Here is a 16,770-nt window from a genome sequence, read left to right on the forward strand (position 1 = left end):
CTGGTGGTGCAGTGGTTAAGAATTCACCTGCCAATGCACGGGACACGGGTTCGAGGCCTGGCCCAGGAAGACCCCACATGCTGTCGAACAACTAAGGGCATGCACTACACTACTGAGCCTGCGGTCTAGAGCCCATGTGCCACAACTACTGAGCTCGTGCGCCTAGAGCCGGTGCTCCGCAATAAGAGAAGCCACTGCAATGACAACCCGGCACTGCCGCTCACCGCAACCACAGTAAGCCTGCGTGCAGCAACGAAGACCCAACGCAGCCAAAAATAAAAATAAATAAATTTTTAAAAAAGAAAGAAAGAAGCCAATGATGTGGAGCTACCTGTGGCTGTTAACTGGAATAACAAATGTTTCTTTTCCCAGCGTAGTGTCGATAAATACAATTAATTGTAAAAGTATGAAGCAGGATCAAACAGAGGACGGCAGAGTCAAGCAACAAACTCTGCTTATTTAAAATTAAGCAGTCACCAGTGAGTTTCTCAAGCAGTTAGCAAAAAAAAAAAAAAGCTGAATACAAAAAGAAAAATAAAAAAAAATGCTGAATACAGTTTGCACATTCCTTAGTTTGCAGATCTTTTAAAATAACTTCCAGAGACAGCGCCAAGAAAAGCGGGCACCTTTATTTTTTCTCCACATCCCTTCTCCTGCCTGGAGTCCTCTTTTAAGCCTAACCTGTATTCACTTCTGCGGAAAGTACCAGTCCTAGCAAAGATCACTTCTAATCAGCACGGCCTAATCTGTAATAAGCACGGACCTGATCCTCTAATTTGAAAGACTGCCCCACCAGCCGCGCGCGCGCGCACACACACACACACACACATACACCTTGCATTATTTTTGGCTCCATGGAACTTACATGTCTAGTTATTTATTTATTTATTTTTGCGGTACTCAGCCCTCTCACTGTTGTGGCCTCTCCCGTTGCGGAGCACAGGCTCCGGACGCGCAGGCTCAGCGGCCATGGCTCACAGGCCCAGCCGCTCCGCGGCACGTGGGATCCTCCCGGACCGGGGCACGACTCCGTGTCCCCTGCATCGGCAGGCGGACTCTCAACCACTGCGCCACCGGGGAAGCCCACATGTTTTATTTTTTATGTATCTTGTCTCCGCCCCCCTCAAGCCACTGTAAATTCTGTGAGGGATTTGTTTCTGATTTGTTCTTTGGTATATCCCCGGAACTAAAACTGCCTAGCACACATTAGGCTCTCAGCATTTGTGGAATGAAATGAGTGAGTGTAACACCCAGGAGTGACCAACAGAGGGCGAAAGAGAGATTCGGTGGGGGAGGAAATGAAAATGTTTTATCCCAAGCTTCGAGTACAATTCTGCAAGATTTGACTTCGCTCGGCCACCGTAGTGCTTAGGCCGGAAAAAGTGCAGCTACTTCCGGCTTCCGAGGTCCGGGGAGATTGCTTTGGGCTGTTGGAAACAGAACCCCCAGGTCCTAAGGCAGCTTCTTTGTGGAACAGAGGCTCCGGCCCGGGGCTTCAGGCCTCCGGGTGACCCGCCCGGCCGCCAGCGAGGCTGCTCGAGACACTCTCAGGGCCGGGAATAGGGAGCGTGAGTCGCCATGGCGACGCCGGCGGGGCTGGAGCGCTGGGTGCAAGACGAGCTGCACTCGGTGCTGGGACTGAGCGAGCGGCATGTGGCCCAGTTCCTCATCGGTACTGCGCAGCGCTGCGCCTCGGCAGAGGAGTTCGTGCAGCGCTTGCGAGACACCGATACCCTGGACGTCAGTGGGCCGGCCCGGGACTTCGCCTTGAGACTCTGGACCAAGGTGCGGCGTGGGGGTGGGGGGCGGGCATGGGAGCGGCAGGAGAGGGGGTGGAGCGGGGGCGGCGCCCCCAGGTCATTTGTCCTGGTGAGGTCGGGCTAACTGTCCAACCGAGAATTAAATAAGCTCAGTTCACCAGCATTTCTTCTTTGTCCGTTATCGCCTACGGGCTGGACGTCTACTTCCGTGGAGAAGATTGAGAATGGTTTAAGTGTGTTGGATTAAGCGCTATAGAGCAGTGTTTCTCAAACTTTAACAGGTACAGGATTCATCCAGGGCTTTTGTTAAAATGCGGGTTCCGATTCGGTAGGTCTGGAATGGATTCTTCGTTTCTTCATTTCTAACAAATCTAACAAGTTTACAGGTGATGGCTGGTGGTCCACAGACCATCCTTTGAATAGCGAGGCTATAGAATAGATGTGTAGGCCGGTGCTGTGGGAGGGCAGAAGGGGTGGGAGTTGGGATCGGGAAAAGCAGACCCAAAGATTCCCTGGAATTTGTCACGTAGAGAGGGGAGAAGAGTACAGGTGTAAAGGTTAGCTCCTGGAAGACAAGACTGTATTTCTTTTTTTAATGAAATATTTTTAAAATAGATTTATTTATTTTATTTTGGCTGCGTTGGATCTTCGTTGCTGCACGTGGGCCTTCTCTAGTTGCGGAAAGCAGGGGCTACTCTGCGTTGCGGTGTGTGGGATTCTCATTGCAGTGGCTTCTCGTTACAGAGCATGGGCTCTAGGCTCGCAGGCTTCAATAGTTGTGGCACGTGGGCTCAGTAGTTGTGGCTTGTGGGCTCTAGAGCGTCCACTCAGTAGTTTTGGTGCAGGGGCTTAGTTGCTCCGCGGCATGTGGGATCTTCCCAGACCAGGGCTCAAACCCATGTCCCCTACCTTGGCAGGCGGGTTCTTAACCACTGCGCCACCAGGGAAGCCCGACAAGACTGTATTTCTTGTCTTTGTATTCCTACCACCTAACTGCACCTTGCAGAATTAGAGCTTAGAAAGTATCCAGTAATACTAAAAGTGTTGAGCTTGTTCAGAGAATGGTGGATAACCTGGTGTGGATATCCCATAAGGTGCTTGGTGAGAAATGAGGTTAGAATGTAAGGGATGGGAGAGTAGGAACTTTATGTTAATCTGTTTACCAGTGTATCCCTGGAGTCTGGTACAGTGCCAGGCCTGTGACAGGCCTCTGCACAACAATCCTGGCCAGTCCTTGGGTAGGAATGACTTAGTCATTGGGAAGAACAGAGGCTGAGCAGTTGAGAATTGGATATGAGTATGTAAACTCCATGAGGGCAAGAGTTTTTGTCTCTTTATTTATCCCTGTATCCCTAGTACCTAGCAGTGGGTGCATGGGACAGGCTTCGATAAACGTTTGTTAAATGAACGACTGAAAAGAAGTTTGGAAGCTGAGAGGCCCTATTCAGGCTGATGGACATAGTGTGAAGCCTTGGGGAAGGGAGAGGATGAAGGCCGGTTTAAGGTCAAGTTACTCCTTAAATTAGGAACAGGGCAGAGTAGGTGGGCAGGGATCAGGAGTTGGTCACACCCCCTTATCCTCTCCTCTTCTGACAGGTCCCAAGGAAGGCTGTGGTGGAAAAGCCAGCTCGGGCAGCAGAGCGAGAGGCCAGAGCCCTGCTGGAAAAGAACCGATCCTACAGGTTGCTGGAGGACAGTGAGGAGAGCAGCGAGGAGACTGTGGGCAGGGCCGGGAGCAGTCTCCGGAAGAAGCTGAAAAAACGGAAACACCTCAGGAAGAAACGTCAGGAGGAAGAGGAAGAAGAAGAGGAGGAAGAGTTTTCTGAGAAAGAAAAGAGGAAGACACAGTAAGTCAGAAGTAGGGTGAGAGAGGATGGGGCAGGTGGATGATGGGACAGTAAGCCTCTGGATGCCCTTAGTTAATGCTCTGGGCTGGGCTGCAGGGGGAGTAAACAGCAGACGGAGAAGCCAGAGTCAGAGGATGAGTGGGAGCGGACAGAGCGAGAGCGCCTTCAGGACCTGGAGGAGCGCGATGCGTTCGCCGAGCGGGTTCGGCAGCGGGACAAGGACCGGACTCGCAACGTCCTGGAGCGGTCAGACAAGAAGGTGTGTAGGAGCAGCACGTCCCGTCAGTGCCCAGAAGATCCCTGGGTCCAGTGTGAGGTTGGGTGTGATTGCAGATAGTGATCTCTGGGAAGACAAGGGGCTGCCTCCAGTGATCTGGTAATGTCTTTGGGTCTTTGGGCTAAGGTGGCTCTCTGCTGAACCTGCAGCCCCAGAGATTCCTCAGTGAAGGGGGAACATTTCTTTGTGCCGGGGAACATTTTTTTTGCTAGGGAACATCAGGATGATACCTGTGATTCTAGAAGGGCAATGGCTGTGGGTGTGGGGACTTTTGGCCACTCTTGCCTTCTTCTCCTAGGCTTATGAAGAGGCTCAGAAGCGCCTCAAGATGGCTGAGGAAGACCGGAAAGCCATGGTGAGTCCCAGTGCCCAGGAAGACAAAAGGAAAGACTTACTGAAGGAGTGTGGTTAAGGATAGGGAGAAAGTGTGCACAGGAAGTGCAATGGAGCTGCTGGTGGGGTGTTGGGTCTCTGGAGGAGGGGGCTTGGTTGACAGGAGCCTGCTGAGGATGGATTAAGTTGTAGAGGGAAGAAAACGGCCCAGAAACCCTCTTTGACTCCTAGGATCAGATCACACTGTGTGTTAGTGAGGAGAGTGTGAGCTTTCCCTGTTCCTGAGAGTTAAAGAGATGTACTCCAAAGGCAGCTGGGTGTTCAAGGGGCGGCTGCAGGACAGGGGCAGAGCAGAGTCCTGCTGCCCACGGGCGTGCTGACCCCTGAGCTTGGGTACAGCATCTCCACATACCTTCTTACCACCTGATCCCTCCGTGCCCCACGGGGCCTTGTGATCTCCCACTGGTTTCCTGATTTGGTCTTCTCACTGCACGGGGACAGAGCCCTTGTAATTCATGAACTGGACTTGTTACGGGGTTAGCCTAGGTAGGGTTGCAGTTTTCCAAAGGCCTGGTCTTCCCATTAAGTCACACTTAGATTTCCCCAAAGAATTTTGAGGCTCTTGGTGTCCTGAAAATGGCCTAGTGGCCATCAGCTCTCTCCTGACATATCCATCTCAGCTCACACCCCACAAAGTGACTGTGGTCAGACTTCTGAGACATCTCTCGATGCTGGTGTAGTGTTTTTACTTTCCTGAATTATTCTTTTCTTTTTCAATTATGAAAATTTTCAAACAAATAGAAAAATTGAAAGAATAGTATAAGGCAATTTTTTAAAAAATTTATTTATTTATTTATATTTTGGCTGAGTTGGGTCTTTGTTGCTGCGCGTGGGCTTTCTCTAGTTGCAGCGATGGGGGGCTATTCTTCATTATGGTGCGCGGCCTTCTCATTGCGGTGGCTTCTCTTGTTGCGGATCACGGGCTGTAGGCATACAGGCTTCAGTAGTTGTGGCGTGTGGGCTCTAGAGCGCAGGCTCAGTAGATGTGGCGCATGGGCTTAGTTGCTCCGTGGTATGTGGGATCTTCCCAGACCAGGGCTCGAACCTGTGTTCCCTGCATTGGCAGGCGGATTCTTACCCTTGCGCCACCAGAGAAGTCCCTGCAATGCCTATGTAAATGGCGGCTTTTTTCTTTTCCTCTCTTTTTGAACCATTTAAAAGTTTTAGACATCATGGCATTTTGTCCCATCAGCATGTACCTGGTATGATATTTCTCTAAAACCACAGTGCCTTTGTCACACCCAGGCAGATGTTTCTCATATATCAACTAAGAACCTGCCTACAGTAAGATTTCCCCAGTTACCCCAAAATGTCTTTAATAACTGCTTTTTGCAAACTGGAATCCAGTCAGGGTTCACGCATTGCATTTGGTTGTTAGGTTTCTTCAGTTTGTTTCACTTCCCCCTTCTCTCTCTTTCTTTCTGTCTCATCTTGTACCGTGTCCTACATTCTGGATTTATCTGATCCTTATCTTGTGGTATTAAGTTCTGTCCCAGTGCTTTCTTTAAAGTGGAAATTGGGTCCACAGCTTGCTTAGACTCAGATTAAACAGCTGTGGCAGCAACACCTCTTGGGTGGTGACGTGCCCATCATATCAGGGGGACACACTGTCCAGCTGTGTGCGCGTTAGTGCTGGTATCCTTCCTGCCAGCAGCCTCTCAGCTAATGGTTTAGCAACCACTGCTAATCCTTTCCTGAATCACTTATGTCATGGGGGATTGCAAAGTGGTGATTTTTGGATCCTGACATTCCTTCTACATTTATCAGCTAGCCTTTTTATATAAAGAAGAACTTTTCCTCAACAACAAGGAATGGGCTACAGTGCCTTCCTCAAAGTGAGGGCAAATGCTTAATTGTTTCCTTTTAATTACTAATTTTCAGAGTAAAGAGTCTGCTGTAATAGTCACCTCACCGGTGACAGAAGTTTTTTTCCCGTTGTTTGTACGCATGTCATGTTGGACTCATGAATTTTTATTTCTCAGTATTTTATAATTGCATATCATTATTCTTTTCGATGCTCAAATTGCCCTGATTTCTTGCCCATATTTTAAAAAGACATCCATCTGCCTCACCCATCAGGCCGAAGGAGTATTTGATTGTGGTACTCAGGTCAGGTCATGAGCATAAACTCCATTTTAAGACGTGATAGAACAAACAAGAAAAACCAAGCAATTAAATCAAATCAGGGCCCCCAAGGGGAGGGCAGCAGTGGGGTTTTGTCACTGCAGTAGAGGAGCTTGTTGTGAACACAGGGAAGATTGTGTTGCCACAGTGGGAGGGCTTAGGGTTAGGGTTCAGAAAGGCCTTCAGCATGTGGCCAGTCTTCTGTCATCCACAGTGTGTCCTGAAAAGCCTGTATTGAAAGGAAACACGTAGACGCCAAATGACCCATTGTCTGAGGGGGAGAAGTTAGTCCCCGAGCTAAACATCTCTCATTACATTTTGCCTCACAGAACCACTCTCTGATGCTTCCAACCTTTTTGTGTGTAATTTATTTTTCCCTTTTCCTCAAACTGCAGTCATTTGGTTCAAGACGGGGGAGCATATCACTGGGGAGGAAGAATACCTATTTTTGGCTCACCCAGGGTTTCCAACTGTCTCAGTTGTTTTCAGTTTGAGACCTGTGCTTCCAAGTGCTGGTATCAGCTGTTATGTTTTTCCCCTTTCTACTAAGTCGAATAAAACAGCAAGAGTACAATATAAAATATGCACATAATCACCTTAGCTCTAGTTAATTTATATTGGCAAAGATGGTCAGGCTGCCTGGAAGGACGTCCAGCTGGGTCCTCCTGCTGGAAGGCAGCGTGTCGGCCCAGCGTTGGGCATGTCGTCAGTCGCGTTGTCCAGTGCAGAGGGAAGGAAGGTAGAGGACACATCTTTAGGTTCTCTTGCCGGCCTGTCGGAGGTTGTCACTCTTAGGGGTATGTGAGGAAAAGGGTCACTCTTCCAGCGAGAAGAGGCTCTGACTGCCCTGGGCTGACCCAGGTCCCTGAGCTGCGGAAGAAATCCCGCCGAGAATACCTGGCCAAGCGGGAGCGCGAGAAGCTTGAGGACCTGGAGGCCGAGCTGGTGGACGAGGAGTTCCTCTTTGGGGATGTGGAGCTGAGCCAACATGAGCGGCGTGAGCTCAGATACAAGCGGCGAGTGCGGGATCTGGCCCGGGAGTACCGGGCGGCTGGGGAGCAGGAGAAGCTGGAGGCCACCAATCGCTACCACATGCCTGAGGAGACGCGAGGACAGGTGAGGCGAGGGGGTCACCGCTTCAGCCCCGGTCCCCGAGCAGATGGGAGGGAAGACTTCCGGGGCTTGGGCGGTGGCTTGGCTGGCCCCTTCCTTGTCTTGCCTTTCTCCGGGGGCGGGGGTAGCGGCTGGGGAGGGGGTGCTGGGCAGAGAGGGCAGCTCTGTCTCCACGTGCCCCTCTCTCTTTAGCCAGCACGAGCGGTGGATCTAGTGGAGGAGGAGTCCGGTGCCCCTGGGGAGGAGCAGCGGCGCTGGGAGGAGGCCCGGCTCGGGGCAGCGTCCCTGAAGTTTGGGGCCCGAGATGCTGCCTCCCAGGAGCCCAAGTATCAGCTGGTGCTGGAGGAAGAGGAGACCATCGAGTTCGTCCGGGCCACTCAGCTCCAGGGTGACGAGGTGAGGGGGTGGGCGCTGGGATGTCCCGAGGAGCGTGGGAGCCGGCCCTGAAACTCACAGCCCTTCTCCTCCTTCTCAGGAGCCGTCAGCCCCACCCGTTCCAACCCAGGCCCAGCAGAAGGAGTCCATCCAGGTCGTCCGCCGCAGCCTCCCAGTGTTCCCGTTCCGCGAGGAGCTGCTGGCCGCCATTGCTAGTCATCAGGTCCTCATCATCGAAGGCGAGACAGGCTCGGGCAAGACCACCCAAATCCCACAGTACCTCTTTGAGGAGGTATGGCAGCCTCAGCCTCCGCTGGCGCTGACCAGCACAGTCCTGTCAGCTCTTTTACGTGGGATTTTGAGTAGTCACTTTCCTTCTGTATTTCAGTCCTTTAGTCTTTTCTGCTAAGTGGTGAGGTTCTCGAGAATAAGGACCACACCCTTTTCATGCTTCTGTTCTCACTTCCTGCCACGGTGTCCATGCCTGATAGGTGTTCTGTAGGTTAGCGTTGGAAGGAGGTATAGACGGTTAGATGGTGGCGTGTGGGTGTGAACATGGACCCCGCTCCACCAGCCCGGCCTCTGCTCCTCTGCAGGGCCAAGGAATGAGGAGTGAAAAGACTTTTCCTGCTTTTTTACCTTCCCTTGTTCCCCTTGCTTTTGGGTCTGCCCAGCCGGTCAGTCCTTTTCCAGCTTGAATCTCACAAAGCCCCGAACTTGATGACCCAAAGGGCTGGGACTGCCTAGGGCTGGGTGAGGACCCTTTGTGGGCCCTGGGTCTGCCATCCTATCCGTTTGCCCTTCTTGTCTGGTTTTCTGCTCTGTCTGTTTCTCTGTTCCTCCTGCCCTGCATTTCCAACTTCTCTGAATTGCTGGGCCCCAGCTGCATATTTGTCAAAGTGAAAACCTCCTCTTTCTTCTTGTCATGCAGGGTTACACAAAGAAAGGTGTGAAGATTGCCTGCACCCAGCCCCGGAGAGTGGCAGCCATGAGTGTGGCTGCCCGAGTGGCCCGGGAGATGGGTGTGAAGCTTGGGAATGAGGTGAGATCTGTGAGGACTGAGGGACGAGGGGAGCCCCTAGGGTCTGGGACTCAGCCCTCGCTGCCTGCAGGTCCCCTCAACCCCCACTGGTCCAGGTGCTCACCCTTGTCCCTTTGCCCTCCCTTCTGGGGGCAACAGCCCAACTGTCGATCACTAATGGCCCACATGACAGGTCGGCTACAGCATCCGCTTTGAGGACTGCACATCAGAGCGAACTGTCCTGCGCTACATGACGGATGGGATGCTTCTCCGGGAGTTCCTCTCTGAGCCTGACCTTGCGAGTTACAGGTATGCACAGGCCCCCCAGCTCCCACGAGAGGGGGTGCTGCCCGCCTTCACCTCCCTCCGGTCTGCTGCCCTCCTGTTCTTCAGTACCTTCCTTTATCTCCTTTAATCTTTGGCTTTTCCCTCCTGTCTTCCCACCTGGCCATTTTGGACATTGTCTTCTCTTCTGATTTATCCACCAGTTCTTTTTTCTTTCTTTCTTTATATATATATATATTTTTTGCGGTACGCGGGCCTCTCACTGCTGTGGCCTCTCCCGTTGCGGAGCACAGGCTCCAGACGCGCAGGCTCAGCGGCCATGGCTCACGGGCCCAGCCGCTCTGCGGCATGTGGGATCTTCCCGGACCGGGGCACGAACCCGCGTCCCCTGCATCGGCAGGCAGACTCTCAACCACTGCGCCACCAGGGAAGCCCCTCTTTTTTCTTAAATTATTTATTTATCTATTTTTGGCTGTGTTGGGTCTTCGTTGCTGCGCACGGGCTTTCTCTAGCTGTGGCGAGCAGGGGCTACTCTTCGTTGCGGTGCGCGGGCTTCTCATTGCGGTGGCTTCTCTTGTTGTGGAGCACGGGCTCTAGGTGCACGGGCTTCAGTAGTTGTAGCACGTGGGCTCAGTAGTTGTGGCTCCTGCACTCTATAGAGCGCAGGCTCAGTAGTTGTGGCGCATGGGCTTAGTTGCTCCACGGCATGTGGGATCTCCCTGGACCAGGGTCTGAACCTGTGTCCCCTGCCTTGGCAGGCGGATTCTTAACCACTGCGCTACCAGGGAAGTCCTGTCCACCAGTTTTTGAATCTTTATGGTTCGAACAGTCTTAGAACTGAGATGGGCCCGGAGGGTAGAAGAGGCTACAGAGAAAGCCTTTCTGTGTCTCCCCAATTGTTCCCAGAGTTCAGAAAACAACCAGGATGGTAGAATGGTGCTGTTGAGAAGCCACGTGAAGACCACTTGCAAAAACTTAGAATGTTCAGCTTGGAGGGGAAAACTCAGACATCCTGGTTCCCTCTAAATGTGTGAAGGGCTATTATTACATGAGAAAGGGACCAGACTTGTTTTATGTGACCCCAGAGAGCACAGCTAGGAGCCATGGGGGAGGTTACAGGGAGGCGGATTTCAGCTCAATACTGACAAGCCATAGTGTGGCAGAGATTGCGGGGGCTGTCAGAGTGCTTGCGCCCTGACTCTTAAGCCTCTGGCCCACGTCTTGGAGTGGCTTGATCCGTGAATAATGAGTTCTCAGTGCCGGCATTGGCCAAGCAGGGGTTGGATGAGCATGTCTTGTGGGGGAGAAGTGATTCATGGATGGGATGAGGGTGGAGCCAGGCCAGCTGAGCAGTACTTGCCTTTTCAGCTCTTAGGAGACTGTGGATTTCCGGTCCTAGAAGGTTACAGTGGAGCAATGGGACAGATATGATTTGGTCCTTTCCTCAGAGGAAAAACCTCTGAGAACCCATGGAAGGCCAGCTAATGTGAGAGTGTTCAGGCTGTGGGGTTTTCCCATCACGCCAGCCTGCTTTGTGAAATGGCTGAGGACTTCACCATCATGGTCACAGTTAGGCACAAAGGGTTGATGTGGGGGATGAGCTCCTGCGGGCTTGGCAGGACATCCAAAGACTAGAGCAAGGAGAAAGAAGGTGACACACTTGTAGCTAAGTTACGAGGAGACCAAGAAGCCTGCAGAGTCCTCTCAGGTTGGGGTGGGAGGGCTCACCCGGCCCCTCTCTCCAGAAAGAGGCATCAGGGTCAATCAGGGATGCACGGCAGGTGCCCCAGAGGACCCCGGGAGCTTCGGGGCTGTTCACATCATGGTGCTTCAGGTCTGTCTTTTCCTTCCTAGCCAGGATAGGGGCCTGTCCTCTCATCCGGCGACCCCAGTGTCCCCTCCTGCATTACCCACCTCCCCTTGCTCACTGGTGCCCCCGTTCCTTCCTCAGCGTGGTGATGGTGGATGAGGCCCACGAACGGACCCTGCACACAGACATTCTCTTTGGGTTGATCAAGGATGTTGCTCGATTCCGACCTGAGCTCAAGGTCCTGGTGGCTTCAGCCACACTGGACACTGCCCGCTTTTCCACCTTCTTTGATGACGCCCCCGTCTTCCGGATCCCTGGACGCAGGTTTCCAGTTGACATCTTCTATACCAAGGTGCCCCCTCAGGGAGGTTGGGCTTAAGAGTAAAGGCAGTGGAGCCTTTGAAGGAGATTGTCCCAAGGAGGGGAGGAAGGGATGGAGAGTCCAAAGGGAAACTGGGATAAAGTGTATGTCGAGCTGGGAGGAGAGGAAGAGATTTGCCTGAGCAGGTGGCCTTCCTGTGAGCCTGCCTCCTCCCCCCACAGGCTCCAGAGGCAGACTACCTGGAGGCCTGTGTGGTGTCTGTGCTGCAGATTCATGTGACCCAGCCCCCCGGGGATATCCTGGTGTTCCTGACAGGACAGGTGCGTGATGTGGGGGAGGGGGTGTGATGTGTGTATCCCAGGGGAAGACGGGGCTGGCAGGTCAGCCTCTCGTGACTCTGGGTCCCACACAGCTCTCCCCACCCAATCCAGGAGGAGATTGAGGCTGCCTGTGAGATGCTCCAGGATCGCTGCCGCCGCCTGGGCTCCAAAATCCGGGAGCTCCTGGTGCTGCCCATTTATGCCAACCTGCCTTCCGATATGCAGGCGCGGATCTTCCAGCCCACGCCCCCTGGGGCACGGAAGGTCAGTTGGAGAAACCCACATTCCTCACCCGTGTGGTTCACGCAACTAGTAGTGAAGAGGAAAGTGTGTGCCTGCCCTGTGCAGGGTGTGTCCTGGGCACTGCTGCAGCTGCGAGGCGGGGTGGCAGTTCCTTGCCTCTGGAGCTGGAGAGAGAGGGTGATGACAGCGGGAATGGCGAGATAGCCAAATGTGTGATCCAGAAAGTGAGCATGGTGGAGGTGCAGAGGAGAAGGGAGGCCCTTGGGGTGCCAGGAGGCGGGATTGGGTCTGGAGGACCTTTAGGGAAGATGATGGCGGAATATCAGAGGAAGGCTTAAGGGGTGTCTGAAGTCAGAGCACTCCAGCAGGCTTAGGGGAAGGCTCACATGGTGAAGTAGTGGGAGACAGGCTAAAAACAACTTTGAATGGTGATTAAAGAGGGCCTTTGATGGCAGGAGAAAGAGTGTGGACTTTAGACCAGTTAGTGGCCATCAAAGGATTTTGAGCAAAGATGTAACTTTTCATTCAACAAATATTTAAAGAGTTCCTCCCATGTTCCAGGTACTGTTCTAGGGGATGAGGGTACAGCAATGAACAAAACAAGTCGCTAGCCTCATGGAGTTTAGTCTAATATAAGTTAGGAGACAATGAACACATAAATACCTAATATCAATTTGTGGCAAATGCTCTGAAGAGGTACAGTGCGGCATGGGAAAACGGAGGCTGACTCCGGGGTGTCAGGAGAGGAATGGCAGGAAGGGATTTTCCTTAGGGTGTAGGGAAGGCCTCTCCCTCTCTGATAAGGTGAGAGTGAAGCTGGGGCCTCACCCAGGCCAGGGAAGGAGCCAGGCTGACATCTGGGAGAAGAGCGCGCCAAGTAGAGGGAATAGCGCACGCGGAGGGCGGGCGTGAGGATGGGCGTGAGGCGAGCTCAGCAGTGGGCAGGGATGGAGCGAGGAGCCCTGGTGCTAGGAGAGGAGATCAGAAAAGTAGCCAGGGCCTGGAGGACTCAGGGCCTGAAGGGGTTTGGATGTGATTCTCAGGTAGGGTGGGAGGCCACTGATGGATGGCGGGGAGTGATGTGACAGGCTCACATTTTAAAAGGACCATTCTGGATGCCGTGTAACCAGGGCTAGGAGTAGAGCAGGGAGACTCATCAGGGGGCTGTTTTAGGGAGTAACGTGTAAAGGTGAATATGAAAGTGACAGTGGGGCTTCCCTCGAGGTCCAGTGGTTAGGACTCCACGCTTCCACTGCAGGGGTCGCGGGTTTGATCCCTGGATGGGGGAACTAAGATCCCACATGCTGTGCGGTGCGGCCAAAAACTAAAAAACAAATTAAAAAAAAAAAAGTGACAGTGGGGAAGATGGGGCCGGAACCTGACACCCCCAGCTCCCACCTCTGAAAAAACCCCTGAACCCCCTTCATTTCCTTTCCTGTCCTTTCCGCCTTATGCCCTGCTAATCCCCACATCTCCCCTCTTCTACTGGCCTGTCCCCCTCTCCCGACCTTGGCCACAAATCTCCTCAGCTCCTGCTCCTTTGCACCTGTTCATCTACTCCACGTATTCCAGAATTACTTCCTCTGGGTAACTAGGTGGGTGGGATTTACCGGCGATCCCACATCCTCTCATTCAGGTAGTTGTGGCAACGAACATCGCCGAGACCTCGCTCACCATCGAGGGCATCATTTACGTGCTGGACCCGGGGTTCTGTAAGCAGAAGAGCTACAACCCGCGCACGGGCATGGAATCGCTCACCGTCACACCCTGCAGCAAGGTTGGCCTGGGCTTGAGCAGGGTCTCCACGGGGCGAGGGGGAGAACAGGCCAGCTCAGAAGCGGTGGAGGCTGCTTAGAGCAAGGGGGATTAGCGGTCCACACCCTCCCAGATTTCTTGCAGAAATACTGCCCTTTCTCTTTTCCGTCACCAGATGGTCCGTGGGCCTGACAAACTGTCCTTTCTTTCCAGGCCTCAGCCAGTCAGCGAGCTGGTCGGGCGGGTCGGGTGGCTGCAGGGAAGTGCTTCCGCCTGTATACCGCCTGGGCCTATCAGCACGAGCTGGAAGAAACCACAGTGCCCGAGATTCAGAGGACCAGCCTGGGCAACGTCGTGTTGCTGCTCAAGAGTTTAGGTGACTGGGGTCCCCCAGTCCTCCTGAGACAGAAGGGGTGGGGCTAGCTTGTCCTTGTGAAGGGACTCTGTTCTACCCCTCACATCTTTCTCCAGGGATCCACGACCTAATGCACTTTGATTTCCTGGACCCTCCGCCATATGAGACCCTGCTGCTGGCTTTGGAGCAGCTGTACGCGCTGGGGGCCCTCAATCACCTTGGGGAGCTCACCACGGTGAGGTGGGAGGGCGGCAGGCTGGGGCAGGAGGAAGGCTGGGGTGACCCCTCGAGAGTTGGAGGGACACCTGAGGGAGGAGTGGCCTCAACTCTCTCTTTCCTCTCCTTAGTCTGGTCGAAAGATGGCAGAGCTGCCCGTGGACCCCATGCTGTCTAAAATGATCCTGGCCTCTGAGAAGTAAGCCCCTGACTCGGCCGGGCCCCCAGCACACACACTGGCCCTGCCTCTTTCTGTCTCTGGAGCCATCTTTGCGATCTTGCTTTTTCTGTCCACCACATTATTCTTTAACAAATAACAAGTTATTAGATAACTTTTATTGCCCCTTTTGAGGCCCACAGGGATCAGTAAGACACTGTCCTGTCTTTGGTTATGATTATCAGATGGGTGAAATTGACAAGCGTGTAGAAAATTTGGGGGCATGAATGAAAGTGGAAGATTTTCCATTGTGAGGAGTGCTGAGTGAGGGCTGGTTTGGGGACTTACTCATTCCTAAGGTTTCAGACTAGAGCATTTAGAAACAGCTGTGGAGGGACCACCTTTAAATGCCCTTTCTCTGCTATGGTTGAGGTTAAATGTCATTACGTGAACTTAAAGGGATTGCTATAATGTGCACCTTCGTGCTGCAGAACCTCAGAGGGCCCCGGTGCCTTCCTGCCCCTGCCTCCCTGGATCTCTCTCCTGTTAACCGTTTTATCTATAACCTGACCCTCACCTCCTTCACCCCCATACCGTTGCCCCTGCCACCATCAATCTACTCTCTGATTTGTAGCCGTTAGCCCAACTTGCTGTCCCCACGTGAGGACATCCACCACACAGTGATCACTTTCCTCCTCACTGCACCTGTTCCTGTTCCTGTTGCTGTGTCTCGCTTTGAACTCCCATGCCTTTCCCTTCCTGCCCCAGGTACAGCTGTTCGGAGGAGATCCTGACAGTGGCTGCCATGCTCTCTGTCAACAACTCCATCTTCTACCGACCCAAGGACAAGGTCGTCCATGCCGACAATGCTCGTGTCAACTTCTTCCTCCCTGGGGGGGACCACCTGGTTCTGCTGAACGTTTATACACAGGTCACTGGGCTTGGGTGAGTGGGAGTGAGGGGGACGTGGGGGACTCTGGTTCCGCTGTATACTTAACAGCCCCTCTTCCCCCCCTCTTTTTCAACCCTTTTCACAGTGGGCTGAGAGTGGTTACTCTTCCCAGTGGTGCTATGAGAACTTTGTACAGTTCAGATCGATGCGCCGAGCCCGGGATGTGCGGGAACAGCTGGAGGGGCTCCTGGAACGCGTGGAAGTCGGTCTCAGTTCCTGCCAGGGGGACTATATCCGTGTCCGAAAGGTCAGCGTTTCTAGTCTGCTGCTGTCCACCCAGTGTCTCCCGAGGAGCAAGCTTCTCCTCTGGGGCCAGGGGCCTGAGAACGTGCCCCTTCCCCTGTGGAAGGTGTGCTCTCCCTGTGCTTGCTTTCCGGACCACTGAAAGGCCCTTACCTTTCTAGTTCTCCCAAAGCCTGAACTAAAAAGGCAGTGAGTGCTGAGGGTCCTTGCCTTTCCCACTGACTTCCTTTCCCGCCTGCTCCACAGGCCATCACTGCTGGTTACTTTTACCACACAGCACGGTTGACTCGCAGCGGCTACCGCACAGTGAAACAGCAGCAGACGGTGTTCATTCATCCCAACTCTTCCCTCTTTGAGGAACAGCCACGCTGGTTGCTCTACCACGAACTTGTCTTGACCACCAAAGAGTTCATGAGACAGGTGAGGGGACCTTGCCCTGCCCAGGCAGGTGGATTGTGTGGGAGACGGTATCCTGGCAAGCTAAAAACCCAGGTTCACGTTGCTGGGACGGGCAGAGAAATAGGAAAGCACCTTGGTTTAAGGTAGGATAAGGTAGAAATGCATCCTAACAGCTGTCTCAGCATCTGCTAAGATCTGAGAACTGTTTATTCACTCACTAAGTGTTTGAATGCCCATTCTCAGTGTTTCAGGTGCCGGGGTGATAATGAACAAAGCAGATATGAGCTCCATCCTGAGTGTATTTCAGTCTTTATGTTCAGGCTTTTGTTTAGGGTTAGCTTACTTGTGCTCTTGAATAACATGTAGAGATGTGTGTCTGCCCCTGGGATCCAGAGTATTAGAGCCAGCTACCCTTTCACCTAGCCCTGCAGCCAAAGGGGAAAGAAGAGAACCTTCTTTTAAATCACACGCACACATCAGAAACTAGGTTGGACAGAAGGGAGCCCTGCTGATTTTTTCTCGTCCCTTCCAGGTATTGGAGATTGAGAGCAGTTGGCTTCTGGAGGTGGCTCCCCACTATTACAAGGCCAAGGAGCTAGAAGATCCCCATGCTAAGAAAATGCCCAGAAAAGTAGGCAAGACACGAGAAGAGCTAGGGTAAAGAGCAGAGAACATAACAGAACAAATAGAACGTTAACACCAGCTCCTTTTCCTTCTGTACATTATTTAATATCTATTAATAAAAATATTTTTAGAGTAAAGCTATGGGGAACCTTAGAGATTCAGAGAAGGTGACATGGAAA

General features: G+C 52.8%; 1 protein-coding gene across 1 annotated transcript; it reads left to right on the forward strand.

The window, feature by feature from the left end:
- Positions 1-1,387: 1,387 nt before the first annotated feature.
- Positions 1,388-16,728, forward strand: DHX16 (DEAH-box helicase 16). Its single transcript, XM_030851120.2, has 20 exons — positions 1,388-1,785; positions 3,357-3,607; positions 3,704-3,866; positions 4,183-4,239; positions 7,263-7,517; positions 7,707-7,910; positions 7,990-8,181; positions 8,821-8,931; positions 9,104-9,219; positions 11,147-11,357; positions 11,549-11,647; positions 11,759-11,911; positions 13,527-13,667; positions 13,859-14,021; positions 14,117-14,235; positions 14,348-14,415; positions 15,142-15,304; positions 15,411-15,572; positions 15,815-15,988; positions 16,500-16,728. Exons 1-20 carry the CDS (start codon positions 1,579-1,581, stop codon positions 16,626-16,628), a joined length of 3,138 nt encoding a protein of 1,045 aa, XP_030706980.1. The 5' UTR covers positions 1,388-1,578; the 3' UTR covers positions 16,629-16,728.
- Positions 16,729-16,770: the final 42 nt, after the last annotated feature.

The sequence above is a fragment of the Globicephala melas genome, chromosome 11 (genome assembly GCF_963455315.2).
Source record: "Globicephala melas chromosome 11, mGloMel1.2, whole genome shotgun sequence".
Taxonomy (NCBI): domain Eukaryota; kingdom Metazoa; phylum Chordata; class Mammalia; order Artiodactyla; family Delphinidae; genus Globicephala; species Globicephala melas.